This window comes from Dermacentor silvarum, chromosome 4, assembly GCF_013339745.2.
Source record: "Dermacentor silvarum isolate Dsil-2018 chromosome 4, BIME_Dsil_1.4, whole genome shotgun sequence".
Classification (NCBI taxonomy): Eukaryota; Metazoa; Arthropoda; class Arachnida; order Ixodida; family Ixodidae; genus Dermacentor; species Dermacentor silvarum.
Window position 1 is genome coordinate 7,634,880 of NC_051157.2, and position 24,301 is coordinate 7,659,180.

General features: G+C 49.3%; 1 protein-coding gene across 1 annotated transcript in view; it reads right to left on the reverse strand.

Moving 5' to 3' along the window:
• Positions 1-489: 489 nt before the first annotated feature.
• The window catches only part of LOC119449386 (uncharacterized), a 104,808-nt gene continuing 80,996 nt past the window's right edge, over positions 490-24,301 (reverse strand). The window contains exons 5-6 of the mRNA XM_037712556.2: positions 23,353-23,516; positions 490-4,594 (exon numbers count right to left, since the gene is read on the reverse strand). Coding sequence (XP_037568484.1) covers positions 23,368-23,516 — 149 coding nt within the window. The 3' untranslated portion in view covers positions 490-4,594; positions 23,353-23,367. The remainder of the gene's footprint in view (positions 4,595-23,352; positions 23,517-24,301) is intronic.

Sequence of the window (24,301 nt, forward strand, 5' to 3'; positions counted from 1 at the left end):
GGGAGCGCAATGGCGGCCGCTGGTCGAAAGGCGGCATTCACCCCTTCACAGAATGACTCCACCCTCCACGGCGGCGGAGGGGGGCGCACGCATCGAGGAACCCTAAACGCGAGAGGCTGCGCACACACCGCAACGGCGTGTCAATCGCACTAACGCCGACATTCGTCGTGAATCTGCCGGATTTTATCATAGGTTTGATTAGCGATTATATTTGCCCCACCAATGACTTATGCGGTATTTTAAGCCCATGTAAGGGCTTCTGCTCTGCTTCCCCATAAAAAAAAAAAAAAAAAAAAGCGTGGCTGTGGAGTAGTGGTGGGGTTTTCGGTTCGAACGCGCGTAAATTCGTGAATATTGATTACTGTCTTTATTTTTGTTTCCTAGGCTTCGATAGTGATGCTACAAGGAGCCGTGATGTTGCAGAGATGTGCTTAGTGCAGTAAAAAGCCTCCCAGCACTAAAAACCTCAATAATGACGATGTCGAAGCATTCAGTGATGAACGTATACTTTATTTACAACACCACTCACAACACGGCTTGTTCGCACTAGTCTATAATCGGGCGCACACTGGAACCGTGATGAACACTCAGGATTAACAACACTCAGCGTGCAGGGAATGGTGCGGCAGCGCAGCTGCGACACGTCGTTCAGCAAAGTGTTCGGAATGAGCCGTAACTTGTACACAAGCCTCGTTCCCGTAACAATATGATGGGCCAGGATACGCAGTGATGGATGGTTGAGGCGATGACGTTACAGTGAAGGTTTATCGTGATGGACCCCTTTTGCATATATACATAAGGGCGAGTGATAACCATACCTTCATACTTGAACTAATTTTATTTAATGCGCTAGCAACGTCTTCCATAGATGCACCTTTGAGGATGACACGCGGTACACGGTAAGTTGCTGTCGGAAAGATTACAAAATTTTATGTCAACTTGTTTTGGCTAGAGTGTACATTTGTGTGGAAAATTCGGAGACAGCCGTATCCTAAGGCAAGTTTAGTTAGTGCAATTCTTCTACAGCAATCAGCATATAAATATTTGTTGGTTATGCACTTGTATAATTTTTTATTACCGCGTAAAAAATGTTCACCTAGGAGCGTAACACATTTTTGGAAGACGCATTTTGTGTGGCTCACTTGTTTATTAAACTTAATAAGCTTTCAACTTTATAGATACTAAGTATAAAAGAGTGGGACTGCCGGATTGTAATTTCAGATTATGCGTTCGTTATAACTGATTAAAGTTTGTTTATTAGAAGCGTGGACTTTTCGCCAGCGATTGCGCCGATTCGAATAGTGTAAAGCTGAAATAGCTCGTTAACTGAGGCAAAGAAAGCCCAAGCAGAAAAAAATGCGCGGGCGTTCATGTCATTACTTTTATGAACCTGTTCTTGTTTTGTTTTTTCTTCGTGTGCCTTTGTATAAGATAAATTTTGCACGTGGAGCTTCAAACACAGTAGGCCGCAAAGCGATCACGGAGGGCAGTGGTGCAGCGGGCTTCGGAACCTCACGGCAACATCACATAGATGCACGCGTGTGACGTTTCATTCACCCTAAACGCGTGCGGGATGTCGCGCAATAAGGAGCGGCTGCCAAAGTTGGTTCATCTAGGAAGGCGTGGGAGATTGCAGTACCATGCTCGAAGAACGTAGCGGAGTGTGCGAATGCGAAGGTGCTTTCAGCATAACTCAGCCACAATTCTGAAAGTGCTTCCTGGCGAATGCTATCCTGGCTTGAGATCAGTGGCACCGTTGCCCGAGATCCCCTGTGCGCTGCTCACGGAAAGACCCCACTTGGCGCCATCAGTGCGTAGGCTACCAAGGAGCTTCAACTCCCACCACTACACGATGAACGTTAAACTGAACGTGGACAGGCCGACTGCATAGACCATGGAACTCCACGTACCCAGCCCGGATCCTTCTCGGGGAAACTTGTTCCAACCTTGTGAGGTTGCGGGGCCGTGAGGGGAGCATGTGCGTCGCTTTACCTGCAAGTGGGACGACTGCATCAAGAACGACGACGCCACCCGCCCCAACTGTACGACACAAGACGCTGACGCCTGCTGTGCACATATCCGGGGCTCGGGAGGTCTGGCTTTCGCCGTGACCGCGGCACTTCTGCACGTGGCTTCAAGATGACAGTCATATATACAGAGCCTTACTACGATGCGGGGTTACATTCATTTTTATGTTTGCTTTTCCTGCTTTTACTATGCCTTAGGGCATAGCAAGAAAAAGACCTCTACGGGCCGAACCAGCGCTGGTCAGTAGGTGCTACGTCACTTCTAGTGCGCAGCGAAAATATATTCTGTCGCCATCTGAGAGGGAGGCCACGAGAATCTCTAACGCTAACATACGCGCGCCTTTATCAACGTTTCCCACAGCCCCATGCGTACAGCCGAGCTCTGTACATGTCCATGCGGGTTGTGAGGAGTGCTTAGCACGTTTCAGTAGGCCGGTGCCCACTCAGGTCAGAAGCTGCATACAAAGATATTTCAACGCAGTTGAGTGCATTTTACTGACTTCTCTGAGATGGAAAGATGAATGGGGAGAAGATAACAGTAAAGAATAAACGAACAAGGACCAAAAAAAAAAAAAACCTATATACACCTCAGCGTAAGACAATACATTAAAAAATGTACATATATTAGTCTAAATGTGATATGTTTCGTTTGAAACTCTATCTCTCTAGGAAAAATAAACTACTTCAGTAGGCAGGAATGGTTGTTTGTAGAGCAGGCTTCGAAGTTCTGGCTTTGTAGCTGTCGGAGAGCGTTGTAACAAGTACGACAAATGTCAAATGCTTCAACTCAAGTGCTATTGTCGGTATGCGTGCCGAATTTATATTCGCATACCGGTAATATTTTCCTGGCACTTTGCTATACCATTTGTAGAGTTCGAAAGAATGCCATTAACACAAAACACGAGGAAGGACTTGTATACTGCACGCAAAGCTCACAAGACACGATATTTGCTTTTCAAGTGCTCTAATGCACCATTCATTGAAAACAAGCCAAATCAGGCTGATGTGATTTGATATTACGCAAGCGTTTAGGGCACACAACAGTAGTCTGGCTCTTTGCAACTTAAGTTGATCGCTTGTGATGCGCCTGCTCATCAATTTGCCGTGTTTAACAGACGCGAAAACAAAAAAAGAAGAGCCCTTTTCTTTTATCTACTGGTGATCAGCGCGAAATTATGCGCTTTGGGCTGAAATCTTCCTTCGATACTGGAACGAAGCAGCAGCACATATTCACATATTCATGAGTAATTAGGTAAACTTTTTCAGTCACATTTGACACAGTTGCGTGGGCGCCAGACGAAAAGCTAGCTATTAACAAAAGCCGCATAAAATACTTGAGACATTGAGCCTCAATAACACAAAGCATCCAGCTTCCTAGAAATAAATGCCACAGGGTGGCAGGGGAAGGAAGGCGGGTGGGGGTTGAACACGTTCTTGCTACAACATTTAAGCCTCTCAGCCCAGTACGATTTGTGCGCACGTACTTGGACATGCTTCGACCGCATTGCTGACGTTGCGACACTTATCCGGACCCGGTTTGAACACGTCGTATTCTGCACTTCGATCAACGTCGCTGCACCGACGGGAACCAAACGCAACTAGCAGACAAAGTTCTGGCAGCGCAAGGACCATAGTGTTCATCGACAGGCACTTGTTTATCAGGGTGAAATTTTCCAAGTTACTCCGTACGCAGCACGCATAGCCCAGTAATGGTGACTCATATCGTGCTGCTACCACCGTTACTTTCCCCTTCCTCACCGCGCAATCGGCTCACAAACTTCTTTCACAAAGCTCAGGATAACGCTCGTCCTGTGTCCCTGTGTAGTGAGTCGCTACTTAAACAATACATCAAACAAATGGAGCAATATTCGTGTCGCTGCACATTCAGTGGGAATCTATGTACAAGCAGAGCACGGAAAGGACACAAGACACTCCGGTAAGACAAGCACTCGGGCGCTCAGAAACTACGCTTCGTTCAAAGAAACACACAACCATATAACCACATGTCCTTACCACAGCAGTCTAAGCCATCGTCCAGAAGCGGTGTTGAGAACTGCCGGCGCTGCAGTCCGGTCAAGGCGTCACTCTGGTCAACGGTACCTACATACGCCTCCGTGTTCATACATCCTAACGCACATAACGTTGCAAACAATTATAGCCTTCCTCGCCTTTAGCTAGTACACGTTAGCTTCAACGAAACACGGATGAATACAAAGACGATGACAACGCAGTCCGCTGTGCATTCGTCTATGTTGTGCTGAAGCTAACGTGTTCAACTCGCACCAACTCGCCCACCACAGCAGCCAGCAAGAATGTCGGTGGCCACTGTGTTTTCTTGAATGCTCCTCGAGAGACTGCAGCGCCGCTAGCTATCACGACTGCCGCAGAATCGCCGCCTTTCGAGCAGCTCCAAAACTGAATTTGTTCTCACAGCGCTGGAAAAATGCGCTACAGTTCTGCAACGGGGCCCCACAACAGGTATGTCCCGCGGTGAAGTGGCCCCTCTTCTCGAGGGCCGATCGACTATCTTTTCCATAGGACTCTTGAGGCTTCGCCTAACCGGAACTCTGGAAGGAAAACGAGAACAGAGGTAGAAGTCAGCAGACGCCATTTGGTCAGCTCTGTGGGCATACTCCCAGCGGCGTAAGGAAGGTATCAATGCACAGGGCCCTATTTAGTCACGATACATTTCATTTTTTTTTTAATCTTCCGCATCATTCCGTCGCGTCAAATGGCTGATTCCGACGGCGGTGATGGCGGCGCGGCTACACCCGAGCCAAAGAGACGGAAAGAACAGAAAAAGAAATGGGTCATAATATGGCTCCTGCTGCCAGGAGACGCTGCAGCACCCGTGAAAACCGAAGCATGAAACTGTTCAGGTAAAAGTCACAATGCGACGTCAGGTGATACAATAAAACAACAACAACAAAAAATGTAATAAACGTACTTCCATGTGGGTTGCATGGAATTATTTGGCACCTTTAGCGAAGGTATCACTATCTCCCCACAGTGCACACAGCGGAGTATCGCCTCTTTCACGCCCAACCCGGATCAGTGACTCTCGGCGATATCACTTTCCGCGAACACTGTGGGATAAGGGGCTCAAAGCCAGCGTCCACCACTTCAAAGCGGCGTCGCGTTTAGACACTACGCCACGCAAAAGATTGAAGTATATGCCTCAAAAGTGAACAGCCCAGCCGCCGACAAGTGCACCACCAGTGATGACAATAAGATTGGCAATCCCCGCTATCCGTCGTGGCCACGTGATGCTAGCACCGCCATGCTGCCCGCAGATGACTGGTGAACGACGCAGCGCCAAACGCACCTCGAAAGCATTACATGCACCAGCCAATTACTTCCACCAATTCACCATCCTAGCGCACATGCGCCTTTGTGTTGCCCCGTCACTACGCGACGACGTCAGCAACGTCGCCCCTTGTATTTGCGGGCACTCGCGAGCAATGTTGCTTGCGAAGTCAGCGCAACATTCCGGTAAACCTTCTTTTGGAACCTACCAACAACGTGGACCGTATTTTGCAACGCTCCATTTCATTTCCCATTATTTTTCTATCATTATTTGCGCTGAATGTCCGATGCCAGCAATTACAGCTGTGCACGCTATAATTCCCAGCTCGGACGTCTGCTGTCGCGGTACATTGTGGCGGCGCCAGTGGTTGAATCATGCGCTGTGTTCCATTTAGGTGGACACACGCCCTGCCAGAGATATATTGACACGTATACATGTTTATCTTTCGCCGATGGCCGCTTTCCACCGGCTAACAAATGTTAAACGTTATCGCTCGGCGCAGGACGCGCCTGTATCAGAAGTTTCTAGAACGTTATCGATGCTTCTTTCCGTTGCCTGTTTTCACCGACGCTTGTGTTATCTGAATGTATGAGCGACGCGAATTCTCTAGAACTTTCTGGAAGACACGCGCGTACCAGGGATTATTCTGGAACCTTCGATGACTCAGGTATAAAAGCCGACGCGTTTTGCCGCTGATCAGATTTTCGACGATCGCCGACTGTGTTCGCCGCTATCGTTGTGCTTTGAGTGTACCTTGCTTTTGTGGGCACAGGTTCGCCCAATAAACAACCAGTTTCGTAGTACACAGTTTTACGACTGTTTTCTTCAGCGTCACTACTACGTGACATCTGGTGGAGGTGCTTTTGTGTCCATGCAGCGGACGCCCCCGCAAAGCCGCGACCCAAGCCCGAAACCGGAGGACGAGACCAACGTCGCCAAGGACCAGCGAGCTAGCCGCAGGCAGCAAGGACTTTTGCCAGAATACGGACTTCTTCCCGAGAAGACCACAGCGATCAAGGCCAAGTCAACGACCACAATGGCAGCCCCAGCGTCCCCCATCCTGCTGCAGCAACCTCGGGAGCCACCGACCTTCCGTGGATCATCAGCTGAAGACCCTGAAACATGGCTGGAGACGTACGAGAGGACCGCGACATTCAACAAATGGAGCGACGATGACAAGCTGCGCCATGTCTATTTTTCGTTGGATGACGCTGCTCGGACATGGTTTGAGAACAGAGAGACCACCCTGGTGACTTGGGACCTATTTCGCGAGAACTTCGTGAGGACCTTCACGAGTGTCGTACGGAAAGAAAGGGCTGAAGTTCTCCTGGAAACCAGAGTTCAATTGCCGAACGAGAGCATCGCGATCTTCACGGAGGAGATGACTCGCCTCTTCCGCCACGCCGACCCCGACATGTCTGAAGAAAAGAAAGTTAGGTTCTTGATGCGGGGCGTCAAGGAGCATCTATTCACCGGATTGATGCGCAACCCGCCCAAGACTGTGGCAGAATTTGTTTCGGAGGCGACAACGATCGAGAAGACGCTTGAAATGCGAGCCAGGCAATACAACCGCCGTGCGCTGACAAACTACGCCGAAGTTCAAGCTCTAGGCGCCGACGACCTGCACGAGGCGATCAGAGCGGTTGTACGGGAAGAACTACAGAAATTATTCCCAAGATCGCAGCCTCAGGTGGCTACAATCGCTGACATAGTTAAAGAAGAGGTTCAGCGATCACTGGAAGTGCCAGAAGTTCCGGCATCGCCTCAACCACAGCCGCAAGCGATGACCTACGCCGCTGTCGCCCGTCAAGGCCCCCCTCCGCGCTCGCGCCAGGGCCCCGCAACGCCGCAGTTCCGTCGTCCACCGCCGCCGCCGCCAGCACGCCCGCCCGTCGCCCAGCGCAGCTACCAGCGGAAGACGGACATTTGGCGCGCCCCCGACCACCGCCCGCTCTGCTATCACTGCGGGGAAGCTGGCCATGTCTACCGCCGATGCCCATACCGCGAGATGGGCCTACGAGGGTTCGCCGTCAACGCGCCACGTCCACAGCTTGGCGAGCGACCACGTGACATCGCCGACTACCTTGCCGGAGCCCAGTGGCAACCACGACCATCCTCACGCTCGCCGTCACCAGGCCGCTACATCTCGCCGCATCGCCGTCAGTACAACGGTCCCACCCGGGGCCGATCTCCCAGCCCTTACCCGGGAAACTAAAGGCAGCAACCGATGGAGGTGCGGTTGCTGTACGACGCAATGCCGAAGATCCTCCGACGCCGCCGACGACGACGATTCGCGATTCATCACGACGAGATATCAGCACGCCGCCTAGCAACAGCCGTGACAGCACTTCGCCGCCGAAAGAAGACCTTCCGACGCAACGTAGCAGCAGCAGAGCAAGCCGACGCAGCCGTGATCCGACGCCACGAATTAACCGCAACGCCAGACGCCGGTCTACCGATCTAGACGTGCTCATCGATGGTCATAACGTCACCGCTCTCGTCGACACTGGCGCCGACTATTCCGTCTTCAGTGGCGCGTTCGCCGCCAAGTTGAAGAAGGTGAAAACAGCCTGGCAAGGACCCGATATCCGGACAGCGGGAGGCCACCTAATAACGCCGACTGGAATCTGCACAGCGCGAGTCACGGTAAACAACCGCACTTACCCGGCGAGCTTCGTAATCCTGCAGCACTGCTCCAGGGATGTCATCCTAGGCATGGACTTTCTAAATCAACACGGTGCAGTCATCGACTTAAGGTCCAAGTCGATAACGCTTTCAACGCACAACGCGATACCACCGCATACAAGCATAAGTTACCATGCCTTGAATGTGCTTGAAGAACAAGTCACCGTTCCCCCTCGCTCCAGCGTAATGATTTCCGTCGGCACCGAAGTGCCTGCAGACATGGAGGGCGTCATTGAGGGCGATCATCATTTACTGCTCGACCGAGAAATTTGCGTCGCTAGAGGCATAGCAGAGCTACGTGCAGGGAAAGCAAGGGTGATGCTCACGAACTTCAGCCCCGAATACAAGCACATTAACAAAGGCACCACGGTCGCCTACATCGACGAAATAGTACAAGCCAGCAGTGCTTTCGCCTTCACGGATTCCAGTGCACCTACAACGCCGACTATAGTACCTGAACCAACTTTCGACGTCAATCAGAACCTTCCCAGGCATAAGAAAGAACAACTAAAGGCTCTGCTCCTGCAATACGAGGACTGCTTCTCGTCGTCATCAAAAGTTCGACAAACCCCTGTCGCCAAGCACCGCATCATAACCGACGAAAATGTCCGGCCACTCCGTCAGAGCCCGTACCGAGTTTCGGCGCGCGAACGCGAGGCCATAAGGCAACAAGTCGACGAAATGCTACGCGACGACATCATCCAGCCGTCCAAGAGTCCGTGGGCGTCCCCCGTTGTGTTAGTGAAGAAGAAGGATGGAACCCTACGTTTCTGCGTCGATTATCGTCGCCTCAACAAAATCACGAAGAAGGACGTATACCCCCTCCCACGGATTGACGACGCCTTGGATCGACTCTACAACGCAAAGTATTTTTCATCGATGGACCTCAAAACCGGCTACTGGCAAATCGAAGTCGACGAGAGGGACCGGGAGAAGACGGCCTTTATAACACCAGACGGACTCTTCGAGTTCAAGGTCATGCCGTTTGGTCTTTGCTCGGCGCCTGCCACTTTCCAACGTGTCATGGATACAGTACTGGCAGGCTTGAAGTGGCAGACTTGCCTCGTCTATTTGGACGACGTCGTCGTGTTTGCCTCAAGCTTCGAAGAACACCTGCGGCGCCTTGAAACAGTTCTTCAAGCAATCAAGACCTCCGGACTCACGTTGAAGCCAGAAAAGTGCCGCTTCGCATATGAGGAGCTCTTGTTTTTGGGCCACGTCATCAACAAGTCTGGAGTGCGCCCCGACCCTCTGAAAACTGCGGCCATCTCCAACTTTCCTCCGCCTGCTGACAAGAAGGCAGTGCGTAGATTTCTTGGACTGTGCGCCTATTACAGGCGCTTCGTCAAGAATTTTTCACGGATCGCTGAGCCACTGACGTATCTCACGAAGGCCGACGTCGAGTTCAAGTGGGAGACGCCGCAAGTCGAAGCATTTGAAGAACTGAAACGACGCCTGCAATCGCCGCCAATACTTGCGCATTTCGACGAAAATGCCGATACCGAAGTCCACACCGACGCAAGCAGCGTAGGACTCGGCGCCGTGCTTGTGCAGAGGACTGACGGACTAGAAAGGGTTGTAAGTTACGCTAGTCGGTCGCTATCGAAGGCGGAAGCAAATTATTCCACTACAGAAAAGGAGTGTCTCGCCATCATCTGGGCTACATCAAAGTTTCGCCCCTACCTCTATGGCAGGCCCTTTAAAGTTGTGAGCGACCACCACGCCTTGTGTTGGCTAGCTAACTTGAAGGATCCTTCAGGTCGCCTCGCACGATGGAGCCTGAGACTTCAAGCATTCGACATCACCGTCGTTTACAAATCCGGGCGAACGCACGCTGACGCCGATTGTTTGTCTCGCGCCCCCGTCGAACCGCCGCCACAAGACGACCAGGATGACGACACTTTCTTGGGACCCATCAGTGCCGACGAATTCGCCGAACAACAGCGAGCCGACCCTGAACTAAGGAGCCTTGTAGACTACCTGGAAGGCAAGACCGTCATTGTGCCGAAGGTGTTCAGGCGAGGATTGGCGTCGTTCTTCTTGCAAAACGACATTCTCCTAAAGAAGAACTTCTCGCCTCTCCGAGCCAACTACCTCCTCGTGGTACCCTCAGCATTGCGTCCAGAGGTTCTGCAAGCACTCCATGACGACCCAACGGCTGGACATCTCGGTTTTTCCCGCACTCTCGCGAGGATACAAGAAAAATACTACTGGCCTCGCCTCTCTGCCGACGTCGCCCATTACGTAAGGACATGCCGAGACTGCCAGCGACGCAAAACACCGCCGACAAGACCAGCCGGACTTCTACAGCCAATCGAGCCACCTCGCCGACCATTCCAGCAGATCGGGATGGATTTACTGGGGCCTTTTCCGACGTCGACGTCCGGGAATAAATGGATCGTCGTCGCTACGGACTACCTCACCCGCTACGCCGAAACAAAAGCCTTGCCCAAAGGCAGTGCCGCCGAGGTAGCCCGATTCTTCGTTGAGAACATCCTCCTGCGTCACGGTGCCCCAGAAGTCCTCATCACCGACAGAGGCACGGCCTTTACGGCAGAACTAACTCAAGCCATCCTGCGGTACAGCCAGACAAGCCATCGCCGCACCACCGCCTACCACCCGCAGACGAATGGCCTCACCGAGCGCCTAAATAAGACCATCGCCGACATGCTGGCAATGTACGTCGACGTCGAACACAAGACGTGGGATGCCATCCTTCCGTACGTGACCTTCGCATACAACACGGCCGTGCAAGAAACGACGCACATGGCGCCGTTCAACCTGGTCTACGGAAGGAACCCGGCAACGACGCTTGACGCCATGCTACCAGACGTCGCTGACGAAGAAAATCTCGACGTTGCCACCTATTTGCAGCGTGCCGAAGAAGGTCGACAGCTCGCCCGCCTGCGCATCAAGAACCAGCAGAGGACCGACAGCCGACACTACAATCTACGACGACGCTACGTCGAGTACCAGCCCGGCGACCGTGTTTGGGTCTGGACTCCGATACGCCGACGAGGACTTAGCGAGAAACTGTTGCGCCGCTATTTCGGACCATATAAGATAATCCGACGTATTGGCGCACTGGACTATGAGGTCGTTCCAGACGGCATTTCGCAATCACAGCGGCGCCGGGCACGACCTGAAGTCATCCACGTGGTGCGTCTTAAGCCTTTCTACGCCCGCTGACGAGCTTATAGGTACTTTGTTACTTTGTTATTTTCTTTCTTTATTACGCGTCGTTTTGTTTTCGCTTTGGCGTTTGTTTGTAGCATCGGGACGATGCTTTTTAAGGGGAGGGTATTGACACGTATACATGTTTATCTTTCGCCGATGGCCGCTTTCCACCGGCTAACAAATGTTAAACGTTATCGCTCGGCGCAGGACGCGCCTGTATCAGAAGTTTCTAGAACGTTATCGATGCTTCTTTCCGTTGCCTGTTTTCACCGACGCTTGTGTTATCTGAATGTATGAGCGACGCGAATTCTCTAGAACTTTCTGGAAGACACGCGCGTACCAGGGATTATTCTGGAACCTTCGATGACTCAGGTATAAAAGCCGACGCGTTTTGCCGCTGATCAGATTTTCGACGATCGCCGACTGTGTTCGCCGCTATCGTTGTGCTTTGAGTGTACCTTGCTTTTGTGGGCACAGGTTCGCCCAATAAACAACCAGTTTCGTAGTACACAGTTTTACGACTGTTTTCTTCAGCGTCACTACTACGTGACAATATGCACAGTCTAGATTACAAAACGCGGGTGGGGGCTGGCACGCACCTTGACCAGGGATGGTGAAGGGAAGGCAGGGGAAAGGGGATCTGGGGACGTGCCCGGTGTTGGCTGCGCCACTCCATTTTTGCGTCTTTGGTATAAAGGCCCGCGTGCATGTGCTCTCGCACGCCCGAGCTACGCAATGTGACACACGCAGCGATCATCTCAAAGACTCGTAGCTGGTTGGCGTTGGCACGGTAGAAGTATAGACGAGCGATTGTGGCCTACTGGTTAAAGCATCAGGCTACTCTGCTGGGGGGCCGATCCCACCAACGGTCACGTAATTCTGCTCTTTTTTAGATGCGGAGCATCTTATAGCGGCGGCCTGTCCCGCGGCGTCGTTAGCGTCGGCGTCCGTCAGCACCACGGTGGAAGAATATTTAGGTGTTGACACTGCGCGCGAGCGAGCGTCCAGATTATGTTCGGCCGCGCGCGGGCGCACCGAGTAGCTCTGCTGCGAGCAGTTAAAGGGCGCCGCGGCCAGCGGTCCCAGCTTAGCGGCGCCGGCGGCTTGGCATTCCTCTGCCTCCGCTAAATTTTCGTTCGTAGTGTGCGTAAATCTCAAAGCGCGAAAAAAAATCGTTATTTCACATTAAAGTGATAAGTGTACCAGGTTTCGCTAACATGAAGGTTCCTTGTGCAGGGCGTGGATGACGTCAACACGGATCAATCGGGCAGCACTCAAAGCCCTCTGAAGTTACCCTCGCGCGCGCAATTTGTTTCGTCCGGTCTAGCGGTTCATCCAAGCGTAAAAAAAAAAAAAAACGAAAGTGTTAGCCCACGTGCTACCCCTCGATCAGAAGAAAATAGTGACTGCACCAGAAAATGTATTTCATGCTTATCGCTGCTTCCGTTCACTCAGAAAACCGTTCAATCATCGTTTCGCGAATTCAATGTGGCCGCGATATAAATTAAGAAATGAAACGGCGCAAGGTTGCGATATGCAATGCACTAGAGCAAAGTGGCTGTTCATGCCTAGAACTTAAGATGAGAATGCACATCAGCTATGTAAAAACTCTTTCAAATGGGAATTTACTAGGCGGGACGAAGGCAGGCGTCTATCTTGAATTAGAGCATCACTACCACAGTTTACTGATGAAAACCTGAGCAAATGCCTTTTTTATTCCAGTTCCACTTAACATAGACCGTGTATATTATTCATTGGGCTTTCGTCCATTGAGGTCTGAGTGATTCTTGCAGGATATCTAAAAAAGAAGAGGTAACTTTCTTTTTTCTTAAATTGCATATGAGAATGTGCCAATGTAAGCATGTTCGACAATGCATGCTACAGCCTGTCCACAAATACACTTACACCCACCACACAATAATCCCATAGACCTTTTTTTTCTTTTTGCATAGACACAATACGAAAAAACTTGTGCATGAAGCAGCTCGATAATTTTAATAGGTGATAACCATCCCAGAAGCTTAAGGTCTCATACACTCCCCACAATGGAAAAAACATGTATAAAAAGATGCAAGCGTGTAATATACACCGCACGCGCATTGTACAAAAAAATTCAGTAGCCAGGATGGAACAAATTTGAAAATCAGGCACACATCTGCACAGAAAACAGTATATTACAGGGTGCACAAATATTTCAAGATATGCAAATGTCACGTAGCTGGACAGAACCATAGTAATGTTGTTGCCGTCCCTTGGAGATACTCGGTTATTTTTTACATTTCGCCTAATTAGATAATTAGTCGTATTTATTGATCAACTTCTCAATCATTATAATTAGATTAAAAGTGTCAATGAGAAAATTGTAGAGCAACATGAAAGACTCCTGATTCAGCTTTCTATTGCTCAATACGCGCTACGTAGAAGTGTTTTTCCGAGCATGAAAGAAGCTCACGAATACACGCAAAGTGCCTCGAGTGGCCAGTCGCGCGGCAATATTGCTGTATTCGCGGGTTTCGTTCACGCTCGGAAAACACTTTTATGTATCACGTATTGAGTAACAAAAAGTTATATTGGGAGTTTTCCACGCTGCTGTACAATTATCTTGTTCATACTTTTTATCGAATTATAGCATTAAAAGAGTTGATTAATCAATTATGAAAATAATTATGTAATTAAGCGGAATAAAAAAATAATCTGAGTATCTCCAAGCGACGGCAGACAACATTTCCTTGGTTCTGTCCAGCTACGTGACCATTTACATATTTTCCAATCTTGGTGCATGATAGTAAACCACCCAGTATATATCTTTTACATGCAGCAAAATTTGCACAAACTACTGCGGCACACAGGAGGTTTTCTCTTCCGCAGCGGCTTTCGAGGTTTATTTGACCGTGTGAGGTTCTTTGGACAGTTTGGAATTAAGGTGGGAATCCTTCTATCGAGCGCTCCGCGTAATATTGCCACGTATCTAGCGCGGCGATGACGACGGCATAGCAAGAAGAAGAAGAAGCAGTGACTAGCGCGCGCTATTTTAAAACCGTCCGTTCTTGTTACTGCCTCTGCCGACAAGTGCGTTTCGTTTGTCCCTCGAGCTTTCGACGTCGTGACAATATGGCATCGATATCGTATCCTCTGAAAAATGGCTGGTGCAGACATGGTCGGTAGGCGTTAGAGTTCGGTCTGCCCTCAGATTTGCACGGCGCGACTGCTCTAGACGACCGCTGTCGGACGGCGCTTTGAATAAAGGCACACGCTCCGCACAAGTCAGGTATCCAGAATTGCAGTTCGGAACGAAGCACTTTCTAGCCATTTCAAACGCCCCTCAGAAGGCCGCTGCCACCTTCGTCGAGAGCCCGTGGCGACAATACCCAAGCACAAGCTCATGAAACGAACGCGAACAAAAATCGTGCCTTCAAAACAGCGCAACCGCACATGCAAGCAGGAAAACGAGGCAGCGGCAGCGCGTGCCTTGCCGCCGAGGCTGGGACCGCATACCGCAGCGCCCTCTATGACGGCGCTGAACCAGCTGCAACCAAGCCGAACATAATCTGGACGCGAGCGAGCGGCGCTTTCGCGCGCGTTGGGGGGAGAGTGACAGCACCTCTCCATTCTTACACCGTGGTAGAGTGACCTAGAATATGGGAGAGTGTTCAAAGCGCGGCGCGAATACATGGGAGGAGCGAGGGCCTTTTTGTGTGAACTCCCGCGCCGCGGCGCTGCTGTACCGGACCCGTGGGCTTTCTCCGCTGCGGAAGCCGCGCCAAGGCGGCGGGCGTCTGCTACGAGCCTGATATTTTGGTTGCTATTAGCCAACATCGCAATAATTTGGGATATATTAAGTACCACGTCACCGAAACGTAATACCGCAGTGACTCACCGCACAGAGAACGCGTTTGCTGGCTGTGAATACGGGTATTTTGTATATTTCCTTCTAACTCGCTTGGTCCGCGCTTACGCGGCTGTTTGAGTAACGCATTCCGTGCGCTTACTTCATTTAGTTATGCGTGAATGAACAACGTGAACGTGCTGCAGAAGAAAATAAGCTGGAAATCGCGATGACAACCAGGGGAACGTGGAAGATATGGTTAGCTCATGCTAACGCTTTTACACCCTATCGTTCCCTTTCTTTTATTTCGTGCATTCGGTTTGTTTTATAAGACTGCCTCCCGCGCTCTGCTGTTTCTTTATTAAGGCGAAATCCTTAACAGGCTCTTGGGAAGCGTAATGTGTCAGTCGGTGGGGCCGCGGTACCAAAAATAAATACAAACCGCGCAAGTCTCGCGTCTCGTTCACTTGGTATATATTCCAAAGTATAGCGTGGAAAGGCACAAATGTGTGACTAAGATGACTGATGGGTCATGGCATTAGTAACTTGACATATTTGCATTCACGTCGCGATTAACGACAACAATATCACGTGTGGTGCAAACCCGCATTTTTCGGCCAGAAATCCCTCTGATCGTGTGGGTGTGACGATAAGAACGTGTTGAATGCCAATCTCGATCCCAGCGTGTCGAACTTGCTCATATATCATGAAGAACTAAATAAATAAATAAATAAATAAAAAATAAACTAAGAGCACAGGTAAAGGGTAATAATAGTAATGATAATTTCTGGGGTTTTACATCTATAAACCAAAATATGGCTATGAGAAACGCCGTATTGGAGGGCTCCGGTAATTTCGACAGCCTGGGGTTCTTTAACGTGCACCTATAACTATGTACACAGGTGTTTTATGCATTTCACCTCCATCAAAATGTAACCCGGCGTGGCCGCGAATCGAACCCGCGTCCTTTAGTTTAGCAGTCCAACCTACCAAAACCACTAAGCTACCACGGCGTGTAGGTAAAGGGTACGTGAGGAATTTACGCGGCAAAAAACAAGGCAAACCAAAATAAATGAAACGCTAACAGTGCAACACTGTGTACGTACATCTCATTTCATAATTACGAGCGAACGTCAGAAACCGAACATGACGCTTTACGGATGTGCAACTCGTCTTTCGTCTTCCTGTGTTGCAAGAGCGCAAACACTAAGCGAATTTTAACATGAAAGTAACTTTAGGAATATTTATTGCGTATGCTCGCTGGTTCGTACACAGCTTACTGATAAATACATATGGTTCGTACATACTTACTGATAAATATTTACATACTTGTAGTTACGTAATGAAAGAGGCAACTAATCACCAGAACATAAACTTCTCATGTTTTACTGATTGAAGGTAACTATTTTAGGGATATGTAGAATCAATAGCGATATTTGTAATGCATCAAAGATTACAATATTCAAGACGATTTTCCACTCAATATAATGCAAGCACAAACATCATCACGCGCCATGAATGCTTGTTAATTTATGTAAAAAATCACACGTTAAGCAATAACTATTATATATCATGAGAAATTATGTTGGTAATTTCAGATAGGATTCACGGATTAATAAAACAAGGATATTGCTGCAATAACGTTTGCATAAGAAATGAGTGAATAACTAGGCCAGTAGTAGCTATCTATTCATTTCAATGTAGAAAAATATATATTTGTTCACCTTTTTTATGTTTATTAACCTATTGGCTGGAATGGCTTTTCTTTCGAATGTCTGAATTTGAAAGCAGCTTCGCTCACGCTGAACCTTAAGGTACATCGTGCGCGAAGTTTGTATTGAAGAGTTAGCGTACAGCAAGAATTGTTCGTGTACGCTATCTTTGAAGCGAAATAGGCCAACAATTGCGGCGTTAGGGCCGTCCCCGCTCCTTCTCTTGTTTCCCTTACACCTTCTCATGGCGCTCTGTTCATAATAAAGTATTGTCGAGGCTAAAAAAATTATGAATAAATACATATGCCTATGACTTTTAACCACTACTGACCATGAGCGAAATGCGCGTAGTGGTGAGTGAAGCGGTCACTGCACGCACGTAAGTGTTTCACTTGACTGCGCGAGTAATTTACTTTTTTCGTTACTCTTATTCGTGCAAGCATGGTGCTATTGCCCGCGTACCTATGCGAATAACGTTTCTTTTTTTACGTTCTTTCCTTGCACGGGCTCATTTAGCGCTTTTCTACGCACGCACAGTTACCGTAATACCGTTCCTGAACTCTAGCACCGGAGCTAGGCCGCGCTGATGAATTTGATACGTTAGTTTTTGCATTATCTTGCTGCCTAAGCACAAAGAAACGCTCAAGATGGGTAAGCTCCATGCTGCACCACACTGTTGAAGTTAAATAGAGTTTAAGTGCTTTGCGTGAAAAACGAACGCAAAAAACTACAGCGCGTAGCAGACGACCCTCGCTTCCCGCGCGCTTCGCGAGCGCGAAAAGCCCACGGGTCCGGAGCAGCAGCGGCGCGGCGCGGCAGTTCACAGAAAAAGGCCCTCGCCGGAGCCGGCGCTTTGGACACTCTCCCATATTCTAGGTCACTCTAACCGTGGTCAGCACCTCTCCTCATTCTCTCCACGCCAGCTGTGCGATAACGCCTCTCTCCTCCTCTCCCCCTCTCCACGCCAGCTGTTCGATAACCCGCTTCTCCCTCCGTGTCTTCATCCGCAACCTGTGCGGTAGCGCGCGCATGCGCGCCTCTCTCTCTCTCTCTCTCTCTCCTCCGCGCCAGCTGCTTATATAAACCCGGTGCATGCGCCGCTGCCTCAGTTGCTGCTTCGATTTAGTCACGCTGCGCCGTCCGATGCGCTGAATGGACGCCAACAAATTTGTCAACGAACTGTCTGGCACATCTTTAAACAGCAGCAGCCAGTACTCCTAAACACCAGATCGCTCAGCGCTCATGCGTTAGACATTGAGCGAGATCCGGTGCTCAGCAAAGTGGACGTGCTCTGCTTTACGGAGACGTGGAACTCCGTGAACGTCGACATTGCGGGCTACGCTACGGTCGCGTATACGCAGGGGTTTGGACGACCTGCGGGCGGTGTGGAAATCTACGTCAAGCGTTCCGACAAACGTTCCGTCAACGCGCTGGACCTAGAACTGCGCCCCACTGCTGACCAACGTAGCAACGGCGAGCATTGTGCCGCTAGCGTCTACGGCGTTAACGTCATGACAATGTACCTCGCACCCAACCTCTCACGCACAGCCGTGGAGAAGTACATCGACGAGGCCATGGGTGAATACCGAAAGCAACAATACGCAGACGCACAACCTTTCATGCTCATTGGTGACTTTAATGTCGACATCATGAATAACGATTGGATGGTTGAGTACATGTCATCACACCACTCGCTACAACACGCATCACACGACGACCGCAAATAACAGCCAACTACCATTCACGGAACATGCATCGATCACGTCTTCAGCAATTTCAAGATACAACCACTGCTACGAGATCCACTCACAGTTCATTTCACCGACCACAAAGCAAGTGCACACCTCAAATAGAAGCTGCTCATTAAAGACATTCGTTAACCGTTTCACCTTCGTCTACGCAATTTCATTACTCTTCTTCAAATAAAATTGCACCATCTTCCCGAGGGGAACCATGGGCTGATGCGGAGCATCGCGGTCGTTATAACGGCGTTCACGCGATGTGATGGTGACCAACGCAAGTTAACACGTAATAAAAACGTAATAACACCAAGTTAACAACGTTAATAACACCGGAATAACAACGTAATTAACGCCCTTATAACGACCGCGATGCTCCGCATCAGCCCATGGTTCCCCTCGGGAAAATGGTGTAATTTTTTCAAGTGTGAGCTATCCGGCGAGACAGCAGCCGCAGACACGGGCAGGAAAGTCTTGGACGGTTCGCCAACAAGCTCCGATTACAAAGACTGCATGGCCTGACTATTTGGGACGGCGCACGACGGGGCACGCGGATAACAGACGTCACTCCCAATGGAAAGTGATTTGTGCGCCCGCACCTTGCTTGCTCGCACTATCATCATCGTCGCCGCTTCTCACCGTTATATAAGGCGTGCAGTGGTTGCTCGCGAAATAGTACTAAAACTTCAGGAGGCTGTACATAAACATGCCATCACAAATATTTTAGTTTGGCCCAATAATGTGTCGTAATAGAAATGTAATGGTGAAACTAAAGAAAAAATGTTCACCGACGATTACGATACTCCCTAATGCGAAATTTTAACGCAGCTCTATATGTGTTTTCATTTCACGATATATTGGCTGGCTCCAACAATCTGTCTCATGCGGCACGTTGCACACGGAGCGAAGTGTGGTGCGCCTGCCTCGCTAATCTGGAGATCGCGAGAGCCAGCGCGTAGGTGACTCGTGGGCGCGATTGACCTCAGTCGCCGCTGACAGACCTCCCAGACGACGCGCGCTAGTCTGGCGCCACCTTGTAGCCATCGTCGCCGCACTACGCTTTACTTCTCACATTTTCGCCATACCCTCCTCTCCTCTGCCCTCCTCGCGTCTTTCACCCCCCCCCCCCCCCCCCCACCGGTGCGCTCCACATTCGCTTTCATCCTTCGCTGCGCTCGGTCGCTCGGTTACGAATGACAACGCCGACACCGACGCTCGCCGCATGAACAGGCGCCTAAGAGCTGTGCTCTAAAAATTGTGAACATAACCATGCATGCATTCATTAAACTGGATTCATTCCAGTTACAACAAACAGAATTGAAATATTTGAACGTACATATAACATGCATACTCCGCATGTTTTATGCCATTAAACTTTTGAATTAAAAACAACAACAAGAAAGCAACAACAACAACAAGAAACCACACATCATTGCTCTGTGTCGAAAGCGCAAGAAACACAAGTAACAACACATATTTTGTAATATTGTTGTCACAAATCGCGAAATACTCATTCAATACTCAAACAAGCGTGCATGCATCCAGGTGACAGTGAGGGAACTGGCATCTATAGACCGGATTTTCCATAGCCTACTAGGTGCTGCCTTCGATACTAGGTGCTGCCTTCTCGTGAGGACTGCGGGAGACGGCAAAACATGGCTGCTTGCGGTGCGTGTTCGCATATGTCGTAGTGTGTTTAGAGGTGTTCTTGCCGTATCTTCTGAGATGATTGCTTTAGACTGTTCTTGCCGAAATCTTCCGAGCGGGACGTACAAAGGTTATTCGTCGGAGCGGCACTGGCAACACCTACAACCAGCGACAGAGGAAGCTGCTCATGCAAGAGCCCTGCGATCGACGTTCACGGACGCACAAGAAATTTGTGTGGATTGCATTCGCTGTGCACACGAGGTTCCTGCGGAGCCTGAGAAACGACACTATAGGATGGTGGCCTTAAATGGAAAAGACTTCGTGGCCATGCTGCAAGCTTTCTCGGTGGGCGTGTTCGTTTTGTTGTCGCTTCAACTACACGCGATAGTGTGCGCCTTGCCTTCCCGCGCTGCGGGCCTGCGGTAAACGCATAACAGTGTATTTTAAGACTTTTCGGCGTACTTTATTTTGGGCCTACTCGGTTCACTTTCCAAACGAAAAACCCTCCGAGGTTTACCCGTACCCAAATGTGGCAATGCGTTCTGGATACGGCAGAAAGGTAACCAGAAAGCGTTCGGGTGCGCGTGTCGACTTCGTAACTTGCGCAGCAATTGTTCCGTAACGGCAAATAAACAAGACTGCACGGAACTTGACGGCTTTCGTGTCAAGCGTTTGGAATGCACATGAATCAGTCGTACTCGGGGTACTCGTGACAACGAAAAGAGTAAGCATCATATGACTAGCGTGCACAGAAACGGCTGCGCATGGGTCAATTCCTCACGTGGTATTTTTTTCTTTCTTTCGCGCAACGGGTGGATACTTGAACTGTCATAATTGTGCGATGCTCACACTCACCCACACGAGAAGCACATTCAGCCGTTCCTAACGGAGATGGTGCCCTCTTCAGCGATGCCGTATATGAATACGCAAATTATTGTGTGTTCTCCACTAACCGCGAGAGCGAAAATAATAAAGCGCCTGTAACTGGTAGCACACGCGATATAAAATGTGATGCTTCTATCTGGTGCACACTGCACTCGCCCACTAATTGGTTGTGTTGCTGAGTGTGTCCGTTGTCGGTGCGAAATGCAACTCATACGTACTTGCTTCGTGTCAGTCTTTATACGTAAACACCTATGAGTTAGAGTTTTCCCTACGACTGCGTGCAGCTTGCCAAACATAGAAAAAAAAACTTTGTTGTACTCATATCGATTGTGGTATACTAAAATCACACGGCGATCGAGATGAAAAAGCAGGGTAAAAATGCAGCACAATGTATGAGCACGCGGCCCAAACATGATACTCCTCTTAAAAAAAAAAAAAAAAAAAAAAAAAAAAAAAAAAAAAAAAAAAAACGCTTAACCTGGCACTCGGCCGCGCAAACCTTGAAATAGCGAAGCTGGGCGATCGTAGCTTAGCATTTTCCGGAAGTGCGCGCGAACTTTTCATCTTATTACTCATGATGATGATAATTTCTTTTCACGCGTCTCGGACTTACGACCGTCACTGCGCGTTGCATAGCGCAGCTTGCAACACCGACACCGCGTTCCATTGCCGACACCGCGTTCTAGGAGACCCGCTCCGTGAATGCGTCTGTCTCTCTCTCTCTCTCTCTCTCTCGATCTCATAGCGCGCAAAACCTCTTCACCTGGCAGAGCACGAGCGTGCGAACGCGCCAGCGCTGTGGACGAAGAAGACGACGACGCTCGAACGCAATCATATGGTTCGCATAAATGCATGTTCTTAAAGCGTGGCTGTATAGCCTAGTGCTTAAGACGCTCGCCTTGGGACCGTGGGTTCGCGAGTTCGAGTTCCGCCTCGGCAAAAAAGTTTCTCTTTTATTTCTTGACGGTTTCTTGATGCGAACCACAAACCACAAATTACGTCTAGCTTAAACAGCTTCGCTGTTAGAAAACTAAACAAATTATAGCGTATCAGATGCCACCTAGTATCTTTCATACAGTACCTCAAGCCTAAAGAAACGTGCACAGTTAGGCAAATCTCGCAGAAGAAAGCACGACGTTGCAACTGCGGCTCCCTTGAAACAGACGGTGCCGCAGGGTACCCTCGCTAAATTGCATCCACAGTATGCATTTCTGTCGTCTGAAATTGTGATCGCATTAAAGAAGGCACACCCGCATTCAGAGACGGCTACATCGCCTTCGGAACCACCAGCCATCGCAAGCGACTGACAACCGCAAACGCGCTGTGGCCCGCTGCCGCCAGCGCCGTTCCCTCATCATCATAACAAAAACATGGCGACGGCCTACAGACGCTCGAAATTCTGGTCTATGAGCCACGTGACAGCTCTGTTGTAATTGTCCATTCGGTTCGAAACTGTCACACAGTGCTTCAGTAAATATAGCTGATTTCAAGGCGCAGCCAAAGTTCGTCGTGAAACAGAGATACCCCTTCGGCCACGTGGCACGCGTACAGGCATCTCTGAAGTGTGCATGTCATGTTGTGCTGCTGCTGTTTTGTTTATCTGCATACACGTGAGCTTGAAATTTCGACAAGGGCACATGTCTTCAACGGGGCCTTGTGAGACCCTTGTCGAAACATTGGCCCCAGCCTTCTGTTCGCCCATGATTCATCTCGTTTGCTTGCTTTTTTACTTTGTAGTTTTGCTTGTTATACTTGCACAGGAGGTCCCGCCAACGGTGACTAAAACCTTGGGACCTCCTTCTGTATATGCACAACTATGTAATCTTTTAAGTATGTAATAAACTTGAATTGAATTGAATTACATCTTGTCACATGAGCTTCGATTTCTCTATTAGTGTCATTGGGCACCCAAATTCTGGCACTTTTTTCCAACTTACGCGCCGGCTCACCTGACGAGAAAAGCATACGTCACTATACGCATAAACTGCAGCTTAGCTCCTTCCCGTCCCAACCTCCACCTCTCAATTCGCGTGATCTTGGTAGCTCTTTTCTTTTTATTTCTTTTTATTTCTTTTTTTTTCTTTTTTTCTTTTTTTCGAAGTGGCAGGGGAAAATTTGCGGCAATAAATTTTTCATTCGAATGCCACATTTCCGCAAATCCGTATTCCATTTGAGTCGAAAATTTCACTGCTGTCAAATCCATAACGTCATACAAACGAATAACCTAATTTTCAGCATACCGGTGGGGGACCAAAAATTAAAAAAAAAAACTCCAACGACACGATAAGAAGCCATCGTGAAGACACCTTAGAAGATGCCTCGCGATGCAGAGCGCGCCTTTGCGTACCTTGTTCCTGAGAGGTCAGTTCCTGTTCTTTCTGTGTGACCAGCCGGAGTCTTCGAAGCCACCAGTGTCCGAGTCGTCCTGGTCGCCCATCATGGGCCGGTGGGCAGGCGTGTCGCCGTTCGCCCGAGAGTTCTGCATCGGGTACCAGCCGCCGTTGATGGTCGCTGTAGAACCACAAGAATGCGCCGTGGCATGTGTTACATCAACCAGCAACGACATCCCACTAGATCGCCTTAACACCATATACTTCCACACTCCCTAACATAGCCTTAAATACATGGTCACCAAGTTGGAAAAAGAAAACGATGCGAATGAAACCAGGTGTGTGTTTTTAGCAACAACCTGGAAAAGCGACCAGTATACTTATTGCTCCTAATAAATAGTTTGTAATGATTAATTAACTAAATGTTATTTATTATACTTACGGCAGACATGTCAACACTAAGCTTTCCTACACATCCGAGAAAAGCTTAGTGGTGTGCTATCTCTTGAATGGCTCTTCGTTCGGTGTTCGGAATATTAAAAAAACGAAATATAAGAGACTGCAGACTTGTGCGACCTCGTAGTATCACAACCCAATTTCCAACGAAAATTGCGAGCGGTCACACTAAACATTTCAGTTGCCAGTCATTAAATCACACAATTCAAAACGCTGCCCTTATATGACTGGTCCGTTTGAAACCTTCCAGCATATAACGCATTCGGGAACTTGGTAAAGAAACTTTACAAACGCGAAAATTCATCCACACACATTTTGCAATGCGAGGATATCGGCCATAATATTGCCCCCCCCCCCCCCCCCCCCCCAATTTCAGCAGATGTGATTTTATTAGCGTTTACAGTTCCCTCGTGGTAGCATGCTAAATTCTGCGTTGTTTAAGACACAGTTATAACAGCCCGGATAGACTGCGTAGGTAATTTACTGCTACGGCCTGTAAACTGTCCACAC